The sequence below is a fragment of the Botrytis sinoallii genome (assembly GCF_014898435.1).
Source record: "Botrytis sinoallii strain Bc 23 chromosome Unknown BSIN_004, whole genome shotgun sequence".
In the NCBI taxonomy this organism is placed as follows: Eukaryota; Fungi; Ascomycota; class Leotiomycetes; order Helotiales; family Sclerotiniaceae; genus Botrytis; species Botrytis sinoallii.
Genome location: NW_024066031.1, coordinates 652,349 through 673,572, shown reverse-complemented (window position 1 = coordinate 673,572; position 21,224 = coordinate 652,349). Strand labels below are relative to the sequence as shown.

At 44.7% G+C, this 21,224-nt stretch overlaps 7 protein-coding genes across 7 annotated transcripts; 2 read left to right on the top strand and 5 right to left on the bottom strand.

Annotated features, from left to right (window-relative positions):
- Window positions 1–3,031: 3,031 nt before the first annotated feature.
- On the bottom strand, window positions 3,032–3,404 carry EAF02_002715 (uncharacterized protein; the record flags this gene model as incomplete). Its single annotated transcript, XM_038898763.1, has 2 exons — window positions 3,032–3,075; window positions 3,209–3,404. 2 exons carry the CDS (start codon window positions 3,402–3,404, stop codon window positions 3,032–3,034), a joined length of 240 nt encoding a protein of 79 aa, XP_038761051.1.
- A 161-nt stretch (window positions 3,405–3,565) lies between these two features.
- On the top strand, window positions 3,566–8,933 carry EAF02_002714 (uncharacterized protein; the record flags this gene model as incomplete). The annotated part of the gene is made up of 3 exons (XM_038898762.1): window positions 3,566–3,960; window positions 4,054–4,759; window positions 4,932–8,933. 3 exons carry the CDS (start codon window positions 3,566–3,568, stop codon window positions 8,931–8,933), a joined length of 5,103 nt encoding a protein of 1,700 aa, XP_038761050.1.
- An 862-nt stretch (window positions 8,934–9,795) lies between these two features.
- On the bottom strand, window positions 9,796–11,017 carry EAF02_002713 (uncharacterized protein). The gene is made up of 4 exons (XM_038898761.1): window positions 10,871–11,017; window positions 10,585–10,810; window positions 10,253–10,410; window positions 9,796–10,074 (listed from the first exon to the last, which is right to left on the bottom strand). Exons 1-4 carry the CDS (start codon window positions 10,957–10,959, stop codon window positions 9,936–9,938), a joined length of 612 nt encoding a protein of 203 aa, XP_038761049.1. The 5' UTR covers window positions 10,960–11,017; the 3' UTR covers window positions 9,796–9,935.
- A 171-nt stretch (window positions 11,018–11,188) lies between these two features.
- Window positions 11,189–13,104, top strand: EAF02_002712 (uncharacterized protein; the record flags this gene model as incomplete). The annotated part of the gene is made up of 2 exons (XM_038898760.1): window positions 11,189–11,412; window positions 11,466–13,104. The coding sequence occupies 2 exons, from the start codon at window positions 11,189–11,191 to the stop codon at window positions 13,102–13,104; spliced, it is 1,863 nt and encodes a 620-aa protein (XP_038761048.1).
- A 695-nt stretch (window positions 13,105–13,799) lies between these two features.
- EAF02_002711 (uncharacterized protein) lies at window positions 13,800–15,708 on the bottom strand (the record flags this gene model as incomplete). The annotated part of the gene is made up of 8 exons (XM_038898759.1): window positions 13,800–13,958; window positions 14,016–14,192; window positions 14,244–14,586; window positions 14,645–15,104; window positions 15,159–15,248; window positions 15,302–15,415; window positions 15,499–15,607; window positions 15,658–15,708. The coding sequence occupies 8 exons, from the start codon at window positions 15,706–15,708 to the stop codon at window positions 13,800–13,802; spliced, it is 1,503 nt and encodes a 500-aa protein (XP_038761047.1).
- An 814-nt stretch (window positions 15,709–16,522) lies between these two features.
- On the bottom strand, window positions 16,523–17,477 carry EAF02_002710 (uncharacterized protein; the record flags this gene model as incomplete). Its single annotated transcript, XM_038898758.1, has 2 exons — window positions 16,523–17,097; window positions 17,153–17,477. 2 exons carry the CDS (start codon window positions 17,475–17,477, stop codon window positions 16,523–16,525), a joined length of 900 nt encoding a protein of 299 aa, XP_038761046.1.
- An 824-nt stretch (window positions 17,478–18,301) lies between these two features.
- EAF02_002709 (uncharacterized protein) lies at window positions 18,302–20,885 on the bottom strand (the record flags this gene model as incomplete). The annotated part of the gene is made up of 3 exons (XM_038898757.1): window positions 18,302–18,634; window positions 18,684–20,535; window positions 20,590–20,885. The coding sequence occupies 3 exons, from the start codon at window positions 20,883–20,885 to the stop codon at window positions 18,302–18,304; spliced, it is 2,481 nt and encodes an 826-aa protein (XP_038761045.1).
- Between the last annotated feature and the right edge of the window lie 339 nt (window positions 20,886–21,224).

The window sequence follows — 21,224 nt, the reverse complement described above, 5'->3', positions numbered from 1 at the left end:
ACCCCATCAGTAATAGTGTCTAGGGCTTGATATGAACCGGCTTGACGAATTTGGATAATCCGCACTGTCAATCATAACCGTTTTTTTGCAACGCATCTCTTTTCCACAATGATTGGTACCGACATATAACCTTGCCATCTTTGCCGGCTCCGGGAGTATATCTATTTAAGCTCACTCCTAATGAGGGTGCTTGGGGCTTGAGCCGACGGAGAAATGCAATTCATCTCGAGTCGTTGATCGTATTTTATCGCAGAAGTAGAAGATGACCGACACGTAGTAGTCTATTACTTCAATATGGAATTCCCAGGGCTTTTCCGGATGCTCATTTAGAACATCAAATGGTATGTATGATTTATCCATTCGCAATTCATCCTTACTGGGAAATTGTATAATCTGAGTGGTCAGTTACATCTATGGCTCCACTATTCCAAAGTTCGTTTCCATTGTGCTGGGCTGGGGAGGCGATACGATACGTACTCCGTAGGAGAAAGAGAGAGGCCAAAATTCATCACCCTAATGAATTCTACAATAAATCAACCACGAATTAAATTATGAGAGTCAATATTACTAAACAAACCCTGGAATTGCCTTAAGGTATGATACTGACTGTACTGTCTAGAATTTTGATTCTTTGGATTGAAATGGGACAATCGGATTGTAGAAGGGTTTCGCCAGTGGTCAATTCCGGGCTGTCTGTTTCCTTCTCCTGCAACTAGACTGGTTGCTTATTGCAACCTTAATTGCTCAGTAATGATGAATGATGTGAACTTCTTTTTCTCCGTAGGATTCTTGTGCAGAATGTACTCGAGTCGTTGGCTGCCCCGGTGATCTGGTCCCTTTGTGATTTTTCATGAGTAGCCGCTTGGATCTTTTGAAAGTTTCCCTTTTGGATAACTGGGTACCGTGATAGAGTCAATGTCAGAGTGCGTAATTTTATTTCACTTCCAGAAGTTATCTTCTGGCCCAGATCTTTGCCCACGTTGGTTATAATGGCGAAGCAGCTCTCTGTCAATTTGCGTGTGGAACCGGTAGATGTTAGATAGGTACCTGCACGATGGTTCGACAAGTACTCCGTACACAATCGAAATAGCCCTCCACACTAATTATATCAATGCGGTCAACAGTCCTTGGGATCAAGATTGCTTTTGATGCTTGAAGTCATGTTTGAAATTATTTTAAGATGGAGACTTTTGCATGATCGTCTCAAAGTTGGGGGTGACTTGTTATGGTTTGATCATGGCGCGAAAAAACAACAACGAAAATAGCTTCTTCTGGATGGAGTAGGTAGTGAGCAGGTAGCTTATTCAACGAATGACCCACGCTGCAGGTCTGCGGCGTCAAGTGGCAGATATAGTAATCATGGCTGTATCACATCACAGGTCATCATCCAAGGACGGAGATATGAAGGCGGCAGAACTGAATTGATGACTGAGTGCCTACTCTGTATATGGATGGTGTATGAAGTACCAAGTTCCAACGGCCGTGTGATTTTCATCGGCGAACATCACATCACGGTGTTCACCCCACCAGATCCTATGGAGTAAATGGGAGTTGGAATTGCATCCTCCACTTTTGTCTCTAGTTAATTTTCTATTTATTAACCCGTCCAAACGAGGGAGATGGGTCCATCCATTCCAAGATTCACATTCATTATATTTCCTGTATTTCTGTGCGAAGGATGATTTCACTTCAGGTCTTTTGCTATTCCGATACCAAGGTTGGATGGATTTGCTTCTTGTTGTTTGAGACAGACAGGGACAATTGATGATGAAAGTGGTTGGTTCATGTAAGACCGCAGGTACTCCGTACAGTAGTAGTAGCAGTAGGTTCCAGTCTTCAGCCCTCAGCCCAAACGGATTTCCACCGAAGACGTCCATCGTACATCATCGGTCGCCAGGACACGATTATCGTACCTGTTATCTGTATGCAGGATGAAACTGGCGTCTGAAAAGCTGTAGGATTTCACGACCAGGAGATACCACATGTCTTCAAGCAGACATCTTTTCTCATTCCCACAATTGCAAGCGATCGCATACGTACATAGGTACGGTGTACACAAATTGAATAGCCGCGAGGGTATTGTATCTGGCGTATCCAATACATATACTGTGTACCTAATTGCTTACTACACATCTAGTACCTATGTGGTTAATGTTAGCCAGGTACCACATGATGATTCTCTAGGTAGCTAGCATTTTCCTAGCATTTTCCTAGGCAAAGTTAAATCCCAAGTGACGTTTTTGTTTTTGTTTTTGTTTTGGATTGTTTACTTCACTTCTCTGAAAACCGCTTCTGCAACCACCAAACATCTCTCAAACATCACTCCAACCATACTTCATACCTCATCATTACTACCTCGATACTCATTTCCAACCTTGCCACTCTTTCAAGCTTCCCCTTGATTACTACTACCGAGTCCAGTCCAGTCCAGTCCAGTCAGTCAAGACGCAAGACTCATCAATTGATAACACGACGCTCGTACCAACTCTTTCTTCTTGATGAACGCAACTCGACTCGCCCCAAATGCTCCTGAATCAATCCACCAGTCTTTTCATTTCTTTATCTTTGCAAAATCCAAATTGTCCAGGATGTGGTGGTGCAGGAGACGATATCATTCGTCGACAGATCTAGACTTGACATCTGGTGCATTAGCCCCGGGGATCCAAATCGGGGATAGGCTGACCGATAATGATTGAAGCTGGGTCTTTTCGCTCATTTCCTTAGTATCTCTTAGAGTCTTGGGAACGAGGGAACCTTTCCCCCTGGTAATAAATAAATAATACCTGCACCGACAAGCCTTCACGCCCCTGCAAAGCAAAATGCACACACGGAGTACCTAGGTACATACGGAGGACATGCAGAGTAGTAGCCAGGTACTCGACGGACCAATCAAAAGTGGCTTACGCTACTCCTCTTTTTGTAAATTTCTCTTAATTGCCATTTCGAGATGAGAATTCAGAATTCTAAGTGGCTGGCGGAATCATTTGGTCATGCCCGCCTTGTCCTGTCTCAATGTGTAGTGTAGGTACATTTACAATTTTACATTACATCCTGCTACTTCTTTCGCATATGCTCCTGCACACTCACATACTCACATACTTACGCACTCACGCACTCACGCACTCACTCTCTCACTCTCTCACTCTCTCACTCTCACTCATTACAGTATTCTCTATTCCCAATTTCCAGTTCGCACTTTCCACCTTACCATTCCATTCCTTTCCTTCCCTTCCTTCCCTTCTCTCCCTTCCTTTGAAATCCTTGCTCTGGCCAGAAGCAATATTATCTATCGACGAATTCCTCCCTCCCAACCTAAACCTGAGAGTGAACTGATCGAACCCCCCACCCATCACATTATTGCCAATTGGACGGCCTTTTGGTGATCGAGAGCCCGTCGCAAGCATCCTTCAACCTTCTCATTTTCATTATCCCAACCTCTCAAACCTAATATAATTCACTCGCAATGTTCACTTGATTCATCCTCCATGTGTCGAAAATCAGGAAAAAGACGAAGAAGCTGAGAGCCATGAAGGAGGCGAAAATCCGGGCAAACAATAGATTAATAATGGAGGTCGAGGCGCAGACCCAAGCCTCCCGTCCACCTGTAGCTCGTTCACCTGAAAGTTTGCGTCAACGTCAACGAGATCGATTGTCCCCTAGAGGTCGTTGTGCAACACCTAATAATAAATCTACAACCATTACAGAGGTCGAACGACAAAAAAACATTGGCGTTCCTTCATTGTCAGCCCCCAAACCGAGAACCACTGGAAAGAGAAGCCCCAACCAACAGGAGAAGCTGATGCAGGAAAGTTCGCGCAACGATAATAATGTTTACCGTCGGGTCAAGAGAGAGATAGAAGATGAGAAAGGTAGCATCACTCCAGACGGGGGTTCTGCTGGTCGGGAAGGTAGGCAATTTACGGTTGCTAAGGTGGGAAATGGAGGAAAGATATACTTACGGTAAGACAGGGTGATGCTGGTTGATGATATAGTGCTCGTTACCACCACAACGAATTCCATATTTGACAGTAAACAGTACTGACAAACCAACAGCCCGTCAATACGTCCAGCAAACCAACGATATCCTCAGCCATCCTTTGTCTTTCCAACAACACCACCAGATACTGCTGGACCTGATGCTGTCGCGTTTCGCAGAGAGGAGGATGATTTGAGCCACCGTGAAAGTCTTTGGTCACCATCGAAGTCAGCAGCATCGAGTCTGAACCAGCGAATCCAAGGCACAGGACCAATCAAACCTGGACGCGGAAGAGCACATTCGTACTCGACAGTAGATGACCAACACGCACCAGTTACTGACAAGGACGCTGGCGCTTTCAAGGTTATCATAGAGAGACCTGGGACTGCTACTGCCACTCAAAAGCTCGACTTCTTTCAAGGTATTCCTGCTCTTGACGTTAATATTCCTTCATACAAACTGGGAAAACCACGATTCAGCATGCGCGGCACGCCTTTTCTTCGAGGATCTTCCTATACAAACAATAACGATGATATGCGCTCCAGTGTTTTATCGAGCAGAGAAACATCACAGATGGATCCAGCCTCGCAGCGTCATTCGCGAATTTTTCCACGGCGCCATTCTGATTCATCTCCACAGTCTCGTGCTGTCACTGGCCCACCAAGCCCTGAGGACCAATCACGCCCAATTCCATCGCCAAGAGTTGTTAAGCCATCGAGGGCTATCGAACCCGAAATGTTCGATGCGCTCACCTTCAAGCCGGCTTGTGATCATCCATCCATTGTGCGCTATGGTGAAAATGGAGGCATTAGAGCGGCGACGCCCAGCTCGTCTTGTTGCAGAAATCACGTCTCCGACCTTCGTCGATTATGATCTTCTATCCGACTTCTTTCTAACTTTTAGATCGTTTTTGGAGACAACAGACCTTTTACTCATGCTAATCGCAAGACTGCAGTGGGCAGTTTCAAGGGATGATGAAATTGGTACGGTGGTCAGAGTTCGAACATTTGTCGCGATTCGCCATTGGGTGCTCAATTACTTCCTGGACGACTTTGTCGTCGACTACGAATTGAGAGTGTTATTTTGTGAACGTCTTAACGCATTCGCAAAAGCACTTTTGGAGGGCACGATGCACTCCAAGGTGCCTCTGAAGATAGTGGAGGAATTGAAGAAGTGTTGGCGGAGAGTATGTGCATTATACTGGGATGGGCCTGACTTCGACCCAGATCTTGGAGTTGAGGTTCCGATAGCTGCGGGAGGAGTAGCTGGTTCTCGAGATCCTACTCTTGACCCGGCCTTTTGGGAAGCCCACCCAGAAGGTCCTCCACGCCTTGATGGAATTATTGAGCCCGACTTCATGGAACACGATACCTCCATGGTTGAAGGGCGAAACTTTTTTGCGGATGTTTCTCGCGCAGGCCATATTGACTCTTTCGCCTATAATCCCACTCCTCCAAATGTCAGGGAAGAAGACGATGATCTTGAACCACCTCTGTCTCCTACGAGCATAGTCAGCGAAGATTTTGTATCATGCTCATTTCCTAGTCGAACAAGAGGTGGCGGAAGAATAAACCCCCTCGGGGCACATCCAGTCCCTGCCAGCTCTCTATACGATCCTGCCCCCCCTGTAGCAACCACACCCAAAGCTCTTACTGGTAAACGGGTCCGCCCTTCGCATTCACACAAGCGCAGCGCAAGCTTTTCTGACTCATTGCGAGATCGCCGAGCACAGCCGGAACCCGAGCCACCTGTACAGAAGGTTATCTATAAGAGTACGGAGCTACTTCTTGCTTTACCTTATGCTGGAAGTTTGGTGAGAGGTAATCTCTTTCCACCTGGACAAGCTTTTGTCGACATTGTTGCGCCAAGCACTCCAGCAGAATTTGGTCGAGAAACCACTTTGTTTCCCAGAGCACCTCCCAATCACAAAGGCCCTTCGGCGATGTCAGGGCCAGGGATGAAGAGACTCTTAGGTAGCGTACGTCGTGCATTGAGCACCAGAGGAGGACATAGTCCAATTAGCTCTCCAACCCAAGGTAGCTTTCCCAATATGCCTCCTCTCGGAGTTCGAGGGGCAACCGTAAATCGACTTCCTGGTAGCGCTGTGGTCCCACAAGCCCAAAAGCACGATTCAATTCGTACACCAATGAGAATTGACCTCCTTGGTGCTGAAGTTGCTGAAGACTTCAAAAAGGCAGTTCGAGAGGAAGAGGAGGCCGATCAAGCTCGTAGATCACGTGTAGTTGAGCAGCTATCGCCACCAATAAGTCGTCATCACGAATCTGGCATTCACTACTCGACTATGTGTCCAGATGTTACCTTGGAAAATTCAAGTCCCATAACCTACAGGTCACCCAAGAGCGAAGTTACAAATGGAAGCAAGAGCATCTTAATTGTTGATGATACCATGTCATTGCCTTTGCCTATGATGACCGGCGCATTGGCCGTGAGTCCGTCGGTCGGCTCGTTCGCTGATACATTTTTGCATCCATCACATGGACCTACGCCACCAACGACCCCGCCAGGCGTTCTCTTCGCTGGAACTCCAAGAAGGTCATCCCATCTACTAGGACATACTGTGAATCGTATTTTATCATTAGAAGGCCTTCCTTCGCTGATCGGTGACTCACGGCCTTCAAGAGACTATGAGCACCCTCTCGGACCCAGACCAATACCTACACATTCAATGAGACTTCACAGTCAAACTTACCGAGTCAGAAAATCCGCATCGTTGCGTCGTTATGCGTCCTTCCAGAGTGGTTTTACTCAACACCACAGAAGCGAGCGGAGCTTTGATGCTACCACGTTCACAGAAGAAGCATCGATTGCAGAGAGCTTTTCTCGAAATGCACCTATTCCACGGCCACTGCGAGTACTCAGGAGAAGGCCAGGTGGAGATCTAAGGGCCGTTGGTAATGTTGGAGACCTCAATACTGCTCATGTTCGACCAATGTCGACTGGCTCCATTACGACATATTCCGATTCTGTCCGAAGCTCATATCTTCTTGGTAGTGGGGATGATGGCCAATACATCGATGTAGTCAATAGTGATTATGATGGAACTCAACGCCATGTAGAGACATTCTCATTAGGGGCACTAGCTGAGATCACGCCCAAAGCTCGTGTATCCTTCTTCGACACCCATTCATCTCAACCTGTGATGCGTCCGTCTTTCGAAAAGGAAGCTCAGATGCTTGCCCAAATTCCAGATGATATCGATGACGATGGCGGCGTTGAGTCAGCTCTTCTGAAACTCGAAGGGAAATTTGAGCAGAGGCATTCCCACACCCCAGGCGGCGAGCTATCTGGGAGGTTTGAGAATGAGGGAAACACCAACAGTTTTGGCGGCAGTCCATATGATGCCAGTAACCTTACTTTGGATGATGAGGAAGAAGGGAAGCGCAGACATAGACAACGAAATGTCGTGGATTCGACCATTTTCAACCTAGCCCCATCTACATACCAGCCTCAGGAAGCTTCAACGAAGGCGGAACGTAGAACTTTTGCATACCATCCAACAGGCGTGTCAAGAACTTCATCAGTACCAGAGTCAAGTGGTCTCACCGATTCATTTTTTGAAGGTTCTTTCCTTGATGGTGCTTTTAGCGAGAACGAAAGCTACGAAAGACATACACGCAATTGGTCAGAAAGATCGATTCCCGAAGGTCCTAATGAAGGGCGTCAAGGATCGATGGATAACACTCCGCACTCTTCTCATCCTGGATCTTTTGATTTCATAACCGAAACGGAAAGCTTGCGAAGAATGCACACCGGTGCAAAAGAACATGTTAGTGAAGGTGGCAATCATTCATTCCTCAACATTGACAGTGACCTTTCATCCGAAATGTCTGTGATCTCAAATTCCGAATATCCTGAAGAGATAACAAATATGCCTGCTCCAAACTCCCTTGCTTTGAGACGGGGAGCAGGAGTTAAGGAGATGCCCCATTCACCTCAATCACCACATCAACCCCCTTCGCCTCCAATGACCTTGGTGCAGGCATTGAACATGTCTCCAAACACCGCGAATATTCCTCAGGTCCATGATTACCAGCTACAACAAGGGCACTATTTACCACCAACGCCAGGCATCACCCCTACTAGTGCCCTTGGATTAGGCGGGTTTGGTAGAGACGCCTTGCGACCTATCGGTACAAGTGAAGCTTCTCGCAAAACGTCTGTTCACCTGCCATTTATTCTTGCATTTGACTCGAGAATTCTTGCTCAACAATTCACTCTCATTGAGAAAGATGCCTTGAATGAAATTGATTGGAAGGATCTCATCGAAATGCGCTGGAGAGATGCTGCCACAGATACTCGCTCATGGGTTGACTTCCTACGCTCTTCGGAACCTCGCGGAGTGGAAGTTGTCATCGCACGGTTCAACATAATGGTTAAGTGGGCCGTGTCTGAAATCGTTCTGACAGGCGATCTAGAAGAACGAGTTCGATGCATCATCAAGTATATTCACATTGCTGTTAATTGTCGCAAATATCGAAACTTTGCTACAATGACACAACTCACTGTAGCCTTGACTTCGAAGGATATCTCCCGTCTCACCTCAACGTGGGCCCACGTTCCGGCATCCGATATACAAACCCTTAACGAATTGGAAGAACTTGTAACACCCACAAGTAATTTTCATAACTTGAGAGCCGAGATGGAAGGCTCCGGTGCAGATCAAGGCTGCATTCCATTTGTCGGGATCTATACTCACGATCTCATCGTCAACTCAGAGCGTCCAAGTCAATTTGCAAGTACGCCAACAACGGAACCTTTGGTGAACTTTGAGAGATGTCGATGCGATGCCACGATCATCAAGAATCTACTTAGATTGCTTGAGGCTAGCCAGCTGTATAGATTCCTTCCAATTGAAGGCATCACCGAAAGGTGTTTATGGATGGCAGCACTACGAGACGAAGACATTGCAAAATATGGAAGATCAATCCAAAATTGATCACTCAGATTAATCGTGACTCTATCGCACATCCGATAATTTTCATGGAAACAGGCTGGTTGGTTGTCCATCCTTTCTCGATCGACCTAATCTACGAAACTTTCGATCAAGTTTCGAATTCATCAAAAGATGGATAAAACAACAAATTCTTTGTAATAACAAATTCAAATTTTGGGACCTTTTGTTTAAAATTTTGTAATGTGTGTTTCAGCACCGTATTCGAACTTCATACCTCTCATCTTGAGACAGCTTTGAAGGATTCTTTTCATGTACTTTCTCTTTTTATTGGTCCCAAGTTTCTACAAGCCCAGCATAGCCTGCGCGTCACCACGACGGCTTAACATAATATTTCCTTAGTGCTATCAAAGTCTGGCTTCGGACTCTTTTTCTATGACCATGACTGTCACGATTTATATTTCATTGGTTCGCTGTATTATTCTTTTTCCTCTTGCCTACCTCCATGGAGTGCTAGGCTTTCAAGCGACTTTGTGGTGTTAGGTCGATAGATGGACGGGTGTATGGAGAAGGGGATTTTGCAGCAAATGTTTCAGGGAGGCGCTGCTACAGATTGGCGAGATTGGAATGTAAATGGAAGAGAGAGAAATACTTTATCGAGGCCCGAGGGGTGGGGAGCATTATCTCTTGTATCGTAATGGCGGATCGGCTTGACCTCGGGTGAAATGGATGGGATGGATGGATGTAAAAGATGAGCGAGTCGTATACCCCTTTGTGTGTTACTTGTCTGCTTGCGAGACGGTCAGTTGAGTGGTAGTGGTAGAGTAGCTGGAGTGGCTAGATGAGATATCAATGAACGAAAGAAGAAAGATTTCGATCTAACTATGCGATCCTCATGTGAACTTATCAATCACCATCTAACCTTTGAGTGACATCCAATGTATATGTATTAGGTTATTAGATGATGCACCCTTTTGGAATCCAAAATTAAGCATAACTGAATCGAAACCGTATTACACATGCTGGAATTCCCGCTCTCATTGAGCTTTACATAATTGAACATCCCCCATCGCTTAGCCCACCATCACCATTGGAACCCGCTTTTCCTCCCCCAGCAGCTAGAACGGCGGTGCGGCTGATATCTTCCCATACTTCTGCTACTAGCTCGCCGGTCATGGATGAACATCTGATGAGATGTGCGTTAGTGATTCGTTGGGGATGGGTAATATATGTTGCGTTTCTGCTTCGCGTTGAGTTTGCAGGAGAGGGGAAGAGAAGGATGGGTTATTATGAAATATCAAGTATCAAGTATGAAGTATAAAAGAGGAAAGGCAAATTGAGAACCACGGATGAATAAAACTCACTCCATATATCGATCGCATCTCAATTCCTGCGCAATGCGATGACCTTCTTGCGGGTAGATGATCCCATTTGGATCTTTTTCGGATCGGAGATCGCGCTTGAGAGCGAGGAGGAGGACGGGGAGTTCGTATTGGAAGGCGGTTTGGAGTTCCTTGGCCCACTGTTTGGGGGGTTAGTTTGGTTTCTTTTGTTGGTTTGATGTGCATGTGGTTCTTCTTGTTCGTGTGTTTGGTGATGTGTTTGTGTATTCCTATCCTTCGCATGATTTTTACTCATCTACTTGTCACGGGGATGTATTATTGACTATGACGGAAATTGATTACACAATACATACAAATCTCTGTAGATTAATCAAACTCAGGCGATTCGAAACGGCATAACAGAGTACGACAACATTAGGTTTCAATGTCTTCCAGTCGGTAGGCGAAGAGGTGTCGTAGAAATTTAAGCGGTAAGGGATGTTGGAAAAGCGGATGCCGAAGGTAAATGGTTGGTGGGAATCGAGGAGGAGATGGGCTTGTTTTGAGGTGGCGGAAGGGGAGAGATTGGATGGGGGTTGGCTGGAAGGGAGCATAAGTTTGGGTGTTTGGGGTGGATGGGGGCGGGGTAGGAAATCTCACGATAGAAAGGTCGATTTGCCGACTTCGGAATCGCCCAGGAGTAGAACTGTTGTTTCTATAGGAGGGGGTCCTAGTTGGGTGTCATCCATGGTTGATTATATGAATGCGTAGTTTCATGTTTACTCGAACAATGAACGTGAGTTGGAGTAGTCGTTGTGGAGTAGAGTTGATAGGAGTGCAGAGGGGTAAGGTTGCGATAAGCGATAAGGAATTTACCCCTGTTGCATCTAAGAGCTCATTGGCCCGAAGTTTCATGAGTCAATAAAAAATTCGGACAAACAATATCATTGAAGAAAATCTCATGACTGGCTTTCATGAATGTTCGTCCGGAAAACCTGTAGAAGAGAAGTGCTTTTGATACCACAGAAGCGTTTACGAGCTTTCTTCACAAAAGACAATTGGATTCCCGACGCAGAGAGAAGTGCAAGAGAGAGAAGATCGAAGAAGATGGGAAGAATGACAGATTATAGCGATTGGTCGCATGAGAATTTGATTAAGAGAGTTACCCAACTAGAGAAGGAGCTTAAGAGTAATACTAAAAGGTACTGATCAGTCTTCTCCCAATCCTCAGAAATCAATATTGATCAAACCCCAGCGTAACCACTCTCCCCAAACGAAATCTCCAGAAACCCCGCCGCGAACGCGATTTCGACCCCTCCAAGTACAACACTCGACTCATAGCTCTCAAACTTGCATATTTAGGAAAACGCTACAATGGATTCGAACATCATGCACACCCAACACCTTTGACTACCATTGAAGAAGAATTGTGGCAGGCGTTGAATAAGGCTCGTCTTATATTTCCTCAGGGGGTTAATCCTCTGGCACCGGGAGAAGTCAATTGGGAGGGATGCGAATATTCGAAATGTGGGAGGACGGATAAGGGTGTTAGTGCTTTTGGACAGGTTATTGGTATTAGAGTGAGGAGTAACCGACCACTGCCTAAACCGAAAGCGAGGTCCACACAAGAAGAATCTGTAGAGGGAGAAGCTGGTGAAGAGGAAGATATGTATAACACGTATCCGAGGGAAAACGGCATCGAAGTCACATCTGCGCCGCTATCTCCATCTGCAGGCGTTCCAGGACCACAGGGCTCCGATAGTGGAACGTTCAGTCTGTCGGATCCAGAGATTCAGGAAAGCCTTGCTTTTGATCATATTACGGATGAGATACCTTATCCACAAGTTCTTAATCGTCTTCTACCGCCTGATATTCGTATATTAGCATGGTGTCCATCACCACCTGTGGATTTCTCTGCCCGCTTCTCCTGTCGTGAACGCCGCTATCGATATTTTTTTACCCAGCCTGCGTTTTCTCCTATTCCTTCTCAGTTGGAACATGGTACATCGGCTAGTAAGATGAAAGATGGCTGGTTGGATATCGATGCTATGAGGGAAGCGGCGAGGTTATATGAGGGGTTGCATGATTTTAGGAACTTTTGCAAAGTGGATCCGGGAAAACAAATCACCAATTTTGAAAGGAGGATCTTTTATGCGAATATCGAAGAGGTAGATGACTATACAAGTTCGCTGGCTTATGTAAATGGAGGTTCATTCCTAGATGAATCAGTTCGTTCCAAAACGGACGGTGAGAGTAAAGCTCCTAAAGTCTATACTTTCGACCTTCATGGATCGGCATTTCTCTGGCATCAAGTACGTCACATGGTTGCGATTTTGTTTCTGGTAGGACAGGGCCTAGAGAAACCTTCTGTGGTCTCGGAATTATTGGACGTGGAAAAGAATCCAGGAAGACCTACTTATGAAATGGCAACCGATACTCCACTTGTTCTCTGGGACTGTATCTTTCCCCACGAAGACGACGAGTCCCGAACTGACGCTTTGGATTGGCATTACATAGGCGACTCTCCCGGATTCTCCGAGGGTAAATTTGGACAAGCTGGTTTGATGGATGATTTATGGAAAGTTTGGAGAGAACGTAAGATTGACTCGATTCTCGCGGGTGAATTAATGGGGATTGTCAGTCGTCAAGGAGTGGATGCGAGTGAGTTGAGTGGAGGGAAAGGGGGAAAGGGAAGGAGTCAGAAGGTTTTTGATGGGAGTGATAGTCCGAGATTTGCGGGGAAGTATACAAAGGTTATGGATAAGACGAGGATGGAAACGGTGGAGGTGGTCAATGAGAGGTATGTGGTTAGAAAGGGATTGGTGGCTAAGGATCAGAAAAAGGGATTTAAGAGAATGGAGAAGGAGGGAGAAGGAAAGAAAGATGGAGAATAGTATTAAAAGTAAGACAGAAAGAAGAAGCAAATTACACATATCAATTTAGATATACAAATCTCAACACAACTAAAATGCGCAATCAGAAATCAGTTTGAAGTCTTCAATTTTGTTACACTATGCCATGTTTTCAATCATCTAAATCTACAAGGGAGTGCATAACTCGGCTAGAAGACTGTGCAGATGTAGAAGCATTGTATTTCTATAGCACAGCACTTCACTGACTATTAAAATTCTGCTCACCGCACCGTTCCTACGGAGGTAATGATGTGGAAAAAAAATCAATGCCCGCTGAACTTTGTCAAGTTCTACTTTGGGAATGCACTGATGAACCTTGCTTGTAGTTGTAATTGTAGTTGGAAGTTTACAGATAGTCTTTTTTTTAATTGAATTCGGAGAACTCGCTATAAAGAAATGGAATGGAGATTGTGTATGAGTTGTTGTACGATTAAAGCACGCGGCGGAGATGTCCAAAAGGGGCGTTAACCCCAACGCTAATATTTTCCGAGCGCGTAGATGATATCATTCCCTAGATCATGATAGAATCTTACTTCTAGACCACATCAAAAGATGAAGATCAGTCAACACTATCGAATTTTTCGTGAGAGAATACAATTATAAAAATGCATTTGTATATTCTTGAATATATGTCCGTGTATGTCTGATTACGCTTCCACTCCCTACTGCAACAAATCTCATCGTTCCCGCGCCTTGACGGTAACCATCAAATCCGGTTTCTCCCACAAAATGAAAACCTTCTGCTCATCGCAATTGCGGCTTTCCTCGCATAAGTTTACGTCGAAATGCCACAGGATACGCGCGAGAATGGCTCGCATCTCTGACATTGCAAGATGCTGGTTGATAGTTAGTTAGTTATTGCCATGTCTCATACCTGGATGTACTGCACATACCTGTCCCAAGCAATTTCTAGGTCCCACCGAAAACGGTTGTACAACACCACGCTTGTCCGACGCAAAACGTGGATCCGAAACTTTATCATCGAGCCATCTTTCCGGTAAAAGTTGATCTGGAAGTGCGAAATTGGCAGCAGAATGATAGGCACTCCATTGGTGGATACCGACTGATACCTTAACATCTAGTCAGCTTTTGTCTATTTACCAATGTGCAAATTTACTCACGTCTTCAGGGATAAAGTGACCATTGATAACGACACCACCAGGTTGTGTTCTTCGGGGTAGTACTCCTGGAACTGGTGGGTAGATACGAAAGGCTTCTTGTAGACAGACATTTAGATATCGCAGATTAGCAAGTTTTACAAATGTCATATCGGCGGACTCTTCAAACGACGAACGGATCTCTTGGACAAGAGATGCCATACACGAAGGATTCTTCAGGAGATGAAAGATAGCGCCACTAAGTAGCGTAGCTGTGGTTTCACTCCCAGCTATAATGAGCGTGCCAGTAGTCTTCATAATCTCCGCTCTCGTCATCCCTTTCTCGTCGTTGTGACGAAGAATATAACTATTTGAGCTAAAATCAGTACTATTGATATCATGTGAGTATAATGGGGGCTACGAACCTCATAAAATCACGTCTATCGGTAACGGTGTCTAGACGACGAGCAGTCTTATCTTGTGTGTATTGTATGTGTCTCTGTCTCGCCTTCTGCAGTGCAGGAAACAGCGCTAACATGGCCAAAATGGGCATTCCAACCAGGGGATACGCACGCATGACGCGGAATAGACGTGCGAACTTGAGACCCTTGAAGATGTTGGCAATCCAAGAATTGTATTCTTGAGTGCGGAGAGCATTGAAAGATTCGGCGAAGCATAGATCGCCAATCAAATCGAATGTTGTGAAGTTGAAGAATCGGACAATGTTCACTTTGCCATTCGAGGGACTGTCGATTTGCTCGTAGAGCTTCTGGATAAGAAGGTCAAAGTACACGTTCATTAGAGGCTCTTGTTCGCGAAGAGAAGCTTCCGAGAAGGCGTGGCTTAGTGCTCGTCTGATACGAGCATGGTCTACGTCGTTGGATGCTGTTTTGGTCAGTGTAAATCCTTCCTTGAACAATATGTGAAGTATTAACTTACAGATGATGTCTGCAGCCCCGTCATTTCCAGAGAAATATATCTCCTTATCTTTTGGGATAGGCTTTTTTCCATGACGCTGGCCATAGATCTCTAAATACAAAAGTAAGGACTAGTTCTCACTCAGAGCATTTGCTAGACTATACCTTGCCAAGCTTCAGGATTGTTGAAAGATACTGTTGCGGGAGATATTCGAACAGTATTTCCGTAAAGATCATGTAGCTTCTTGACATTTGCCACCCCGTCACCTGTCCAAATCTCTGTGGATTCAGTTTGGTTAGCAAGTTATTGCAGGGTTTGAAGAGTCTATGAAGTGATTGATAATTAGAAGCGTTTCACTTGCCCCAGTAGGTTGGAAAGTAAAAGGCACCACGTAACTTGGGTCCGGGTATCTTAGCAAGAGGATGAAATGTGATGTTGTATAAACCAACAATTGCATAACAAGCCACATACTTGAATTTGGTCAGCCTGGGTAGTAACGGGGACGACAGATTCGACTTACAAAAATGCAAAGAAATAGCAGAACTTCGCAAAACTGTAAGGTTGCCATCATTATTCTAGTTAACAAGAGATATCGGCGACGAAAAAGTAACTTTGCAATTATTGAAAGTAGTAAGATTGCTTCGTGGATAAGCTACCAACAAATTTATGGTAAGGTGATGATTCACAAGCGGGTGATAGTGAAGACATCCGTATTGCTTCGCCGCAATAGCTCGGCATTTATAGAGCCCGCTTGCCATCAGGCAAAATTAGTAAATTCCCAACGAGATGGAATACTGTCACACAAAAATGGCCTCTAAATAAGTGAGAATTTTTATATATGATTGAGAATTTTCAGTGCGCGAAGGGACTGACAATGGAGCTCGCATACGGCAAAACGAGCCGCAAGATTTCCATCTGAAAACTTCAAATTGGTCGAATTGTTGCCCATAACTAACTATCAACCAGACATTCCTCTCCATCCTGCCAACCTATTACCGGAATTTGACCAGGGTAGGTAGCAAATAGACTACACTGTTCATACTCTTAGAATTAGCAGCATCACTAATTGTTGTATTAGTTTCTAACTGCATCCTCCAATATCGGTGATAAATACAAGCTGTGTCGAGATAACTTGTTACAGACGCATACAAATGAACGGGTAAGGTTTGAAAACTCTTGAATTTGATTCTATTCATTAGAAATTGGATAGGCCTAAAAAATGAATAATGAGACTTAAGCTCTTTTCACCCAAAAGATGATCGCAAAGATTTAGCAACCGACCCAATTCTAGGTCAGGCATTGCCAGAAAGGCTACTCTGAACATATAATCCCTCTCGAGCAAAAATATCCATAATCTCCTTCCGCAACCTCTTTCCTAACTCGGTTCATTGCTCACTACGAACAAGCTCTGACTCAAGCTTTAATTGCATTTCACTCAAGTATCGTCCATGTGTTTCCCGAGGTCCTGATACCGCCGCATCGACTAGACATCTAGCACCATCTGGAGCCGACCTGCCAACCAAGATCATTGAAAGCTTAACGATAAGGCCCATGATACCAGAAGTTGGGCTCATGAGTCCAGTCTTGCAAAATCCGGGTGTTGGTGCATTGATGATAACTTCTGAGCTTGCTACTTTATTTGCAAGTTCTTTGGCCCATAAGAGGCTAATTGCTTTGGTTACTGGATAGCGATCCGACTGGGTGTACCGGTTTGCATCATTCAAGGCAGCCAATATTTCGCCCTGTGGAAGGTCTTTCTCCGGAAATTTCGCCATTTCATGAAGACCGCTAGAAACAATGCTCAAATGAGGTTGAGGAGCATCGAAAGGGCGAGTGGAAGACGCAGCAGCTCGGAGATTCGGAAGAAGCAATAAGGAGATCAATGCAGGAGCGAGAGCGTTGACCTGCAAGTTACCCTCATAGCGATCTGTAGTTGTTGTGAATTTTGTGTTCCATGTTCCTATAAAACCAGCTTTAGTTCAAGTTATCAATTGAGCTAACAAAGTGCTTCATACCTGCGTTCAGAATTGCTATGTCGACGCGCTGACCCTCAAGTCCTTTGACAAAATTCTGGACAGAACGAAAGCTCGAATGATCCAATTTGTGTACATCGATTTGAGTGTTTGATGTCTTTCCATTTTGTAGCTCTTTCTTTGCGACGTTGCCTTTCTCGATATCGCGCACAGCAAGTATCAGACGTTCTGGCTTGGAGAGAAGAATCTCACGAGCGGCTTCTAATCCGAGACCGGCATTTGCGCCCGTAATCAAAACGGTACTCTTTGAAAGATTGACAAGTTTGAGTTTAGGAATTTTAGTAAACTGGGCTCTGAGAAAATCCATAATGGCAATAGAGAATGATGGAATTGTTGGCTGGAACCGATTGTAGGAGGTGAGGATTTTTTGGCTGGAACACGTTGTTCAGGAAGTGGGTTGGGGGCATAGCTGCATGTTATAATATCTGATCACCAACCGAACATCCTGTGCCCCTCAATATTGAGACCTCTATTCACTCTAATCATGCCATGTAATTCCAATAAGTATTCACTAAGGTTCGGTGCCCATCCAGACTTGATAGGTTGAACGAGTGACGGTGAGAGGTCAGCCTATCATAAAGGTCTTTTCAACCATGAGTTATGCCAGTAATATGCTTATTATATTGGCGCTATGATAGTGATTTTTAATTGATGGAGATATTGAATCGCGGAAGTTACGATCTCATAGATGTGGTGCTGTAGAACTCACTTGAAACTAAGGTTGGATCTAGTTGATGAGAAGGTTTGAACCTCACGAACTTCTTTTGTCGCCCTATACACAACAGAAAAGATGGACAGACGTTGAATTAAGTGTTTTAAAGAAACCTGTCACAATTGTTTCTAATTCATTTTACACTTCAACTCCAGACAACTTCAAACTTCCTCGTATGAAGTCTCGATTGCACTTGCAATTTTACTACCAAATTATAGCACTTCTCGTCTAAGCATTATGAGAAACTTGTCGAAAGGATTGGGCTCAATGGATGCTTAATCAAAACATTGTCTGATATACTCTTCGGCTCGTCTTATCATCTATCATAACCCTATCTATCATATCCTTATCCAATGCAAACCGATTTTCTTCCTGTATTGCTCTTCCCGCCTATTCATTATGGTTCCATCTCAGTCTATCTAATCCCTTCCACTAGCAATCAACTGTTCCATAATATCCGCAAACCTGGCTGGTACACTACCTCTCTCCTGCTTAGCCTCCCCAACTGCCAAAAGCACCTTCTTAATACCCACACCTATACTATCACTTTCCGTGTATTGTTTTAGTTGATTCAAGGACTCTTGCAAATCGCCTTCATTGTCGAACGCTTTAACTTCTCGCAAGATAGTTGCTAGTTCGCTAAAAGTATTGACATTGGGCACTGCGAGTTCACGGTTGAAAATGGGTTGGAGATCAAGTTGTTTGAGGACACTGCGTTGAGATGTAGTGCCTATAATCAAGAGACGACGTTGCTAGAAAGTTGTTAATATCATGGTATAGATGAGAAAGTAGAGAACTTACATTTGGTGGTTGCTTAGTGAGCAGAACCATAAGGGCTTGTAGTACAGCGTTTGAGAATCGGGGACCAATAGGAACCCATTCGATAATACGCTCAATATTGTCTATAACAACAATATTTTGAGGGGATTTGTATGCATCCATAAAGACTTTGTTGAGATATTGAATTTTTTGTGCATCACCAAATCCAACCATATTCTCGGCGGAAACAAGCTTGATGAATGGAAATTCTGAACTTTTGGCAATGGCTGCTGCGAGGGCAGTCTTTCCAGAACCAGGGGGGCCATGAAGAAGCACTGAGAGAAGAGATGTTGTTTGTGACTGTCTTACGAGATCTATGAATAGACGACCATCTTTGAGAATGGTATCAATATGCCTGCTGAAAGGCAAGATACCTGCTGCCATGGCACCTTCAAGTTCTTCTTCAGACACACCGAACGCGGCTTTGACTTCGTCAAGAGCATGCATAAAATCACTTCTGTTGACCTTCATGTTTTCGATATCATCGCTAACACCTGCTACAGTGCCAACTTTGACGTGTCGATTGAAAGCAAATGATGAAGCTGACTTGACGAGACCACCAATTTCAGCTCCCGAGAAATTCTTTGTTAGATGAGCGAGTTCAGCAACATCGACATCTGTATCCATGACATCATTCTTTAACATCTTTGAAGTGTGAATCTTAAGAATTTGTGCTCTGCCGGCTTCATCTGGCAGGGAAATTTCCATGTGAACCTCCAAACGTCCAGGTCTGAGAAGAGCGTCATCAATCATATCCATTCGATTGGTCATTCCAATAAGAAGAATATTATTGAGCTGGTCAACACCATCAAGCTTAGACAACAGTTGATTGACTACACTGTCGCCAACACCAGTTCCGCCACCTGATCCGCTTCCTCTTTGTTTGCAAACGGCATCCAATTCATCGAAAATGATGATGTGAAGACCACTCTCGTCTCCCTTCTCCTTGTACTCCTTTTCGGCATCGGCAAAAAGCTTTCGAATATTTTCTTCGGATTGACCAACGTATTTATTAAGTACTTCGGGACCGTTTATGACCTTTGGCTCTCTTGAATTCAACATCTTTCCAATTTGACGAGCAATGAGTGTCTTTCCAGTACCCGGAGGACCGAACAGAAGAATACCTTTCACGTGCTGGATGCCCAATTTCTCGATTAAACCAGGGGGGAAAATACGAGAAGCGAAAGCTCTTCGGAAAATAGCACTGAACTCAGTATCTAGACCACCAATACCCATATTTTCGAATTTAAAATCCGGCGCAATGATAGAATTAGCGGCCGGCCGCTTACTCGATCCCTTCAACTTAATGGGCGATTTTGAATCCTTATAGAATGTGATAGGAGTCGTTCTAACTAAAATACCCCGAGCTTGTGGAGCGCTGACAGTTGGAGACGGTTCAGCGTTTTTCTCCATGCTCAAATCGGACAGTTGGACAGTTTTAACAAGAAATGACAAAGGGACATTTTTGTGATCCATTAGCAACCTTTGGCCAGGAGCAAAGACTTGGTTCTCGAACCACTTAATGAACACACTAGCCAATTCATCTTGGTCGTAAGGTACGTCTGTAAACTTTTTCGCTGAGGCGAATCCGACCTCGACGTCCAGAGCACCAAGGTAAGCCTGTGGGCCTTGGTAAAAAGGATCGTATGTTTCAGCGTTTATTCTATCCAGCATTCCGACATTACACCAAGTTCGTTGTGGATCCGATAAACTTATACATCCTGGAGGGAAGCCATCTAATGGCCTTGCAGTAACAACAAACATGCCATTCAATATGAGATATATATCTGATCCGTCCTGGTTGGGTGGAAAGTCCATGGGGCATACAGCGGACCTTGTAATAATGTTAATACACGCACTGCATTATAATCTTACCACAAATACTCACAAATTGCCAAAAATGTATTGATTCGCCTTGGTTTTATCTTCGACTTTGGCGATACTGAGCTGTGCTCTTCGGGGAGACATTGGGCCTCTGCCACCAACAGGTTGTCTCATCGGCATAGCTTGCCTTGGAGAGGTCATAGGAGACTTCTCTGGACGTCCCCCATAACCGTTTCCATCATAACCACCCATAGCAGTGTCTTCCCGGGGAGGAGGTGCTGGAGCTCTGCCATAGCCTGCAGGCGGTTGGTCTCTCGATGATCTTGGTCCCGAGCCAAACAGGTTATTGCGGAGATTCATAATTTCGTTGGCAAATTCGTATGTAAAGAAGGATGATTGTCTGTTGGGACTCGATAGATGATACGAGAGGCTTTGTAATATTCAAAGAAGGCGTGGAGATGAAACTCGTTTTAAGTTTTTATGTACACGAGGCAAAATAGTGTCGGTAGTGGTAGTCGTAGCCTGCTGCGGAGTGGTTGATCTTCAGGGGATTTCGCGAGGCACCAGCCTTATGATATCGAAAATCAAACTGTCCTTTCAACAATGACTCAAAGTTCAAAGAGAACAGATATAATTTTGTAAGTGAATAAAGTGTCAGTGAGATCCTCTATCTCCTTGAATTTCTGAGTAAACTATGAA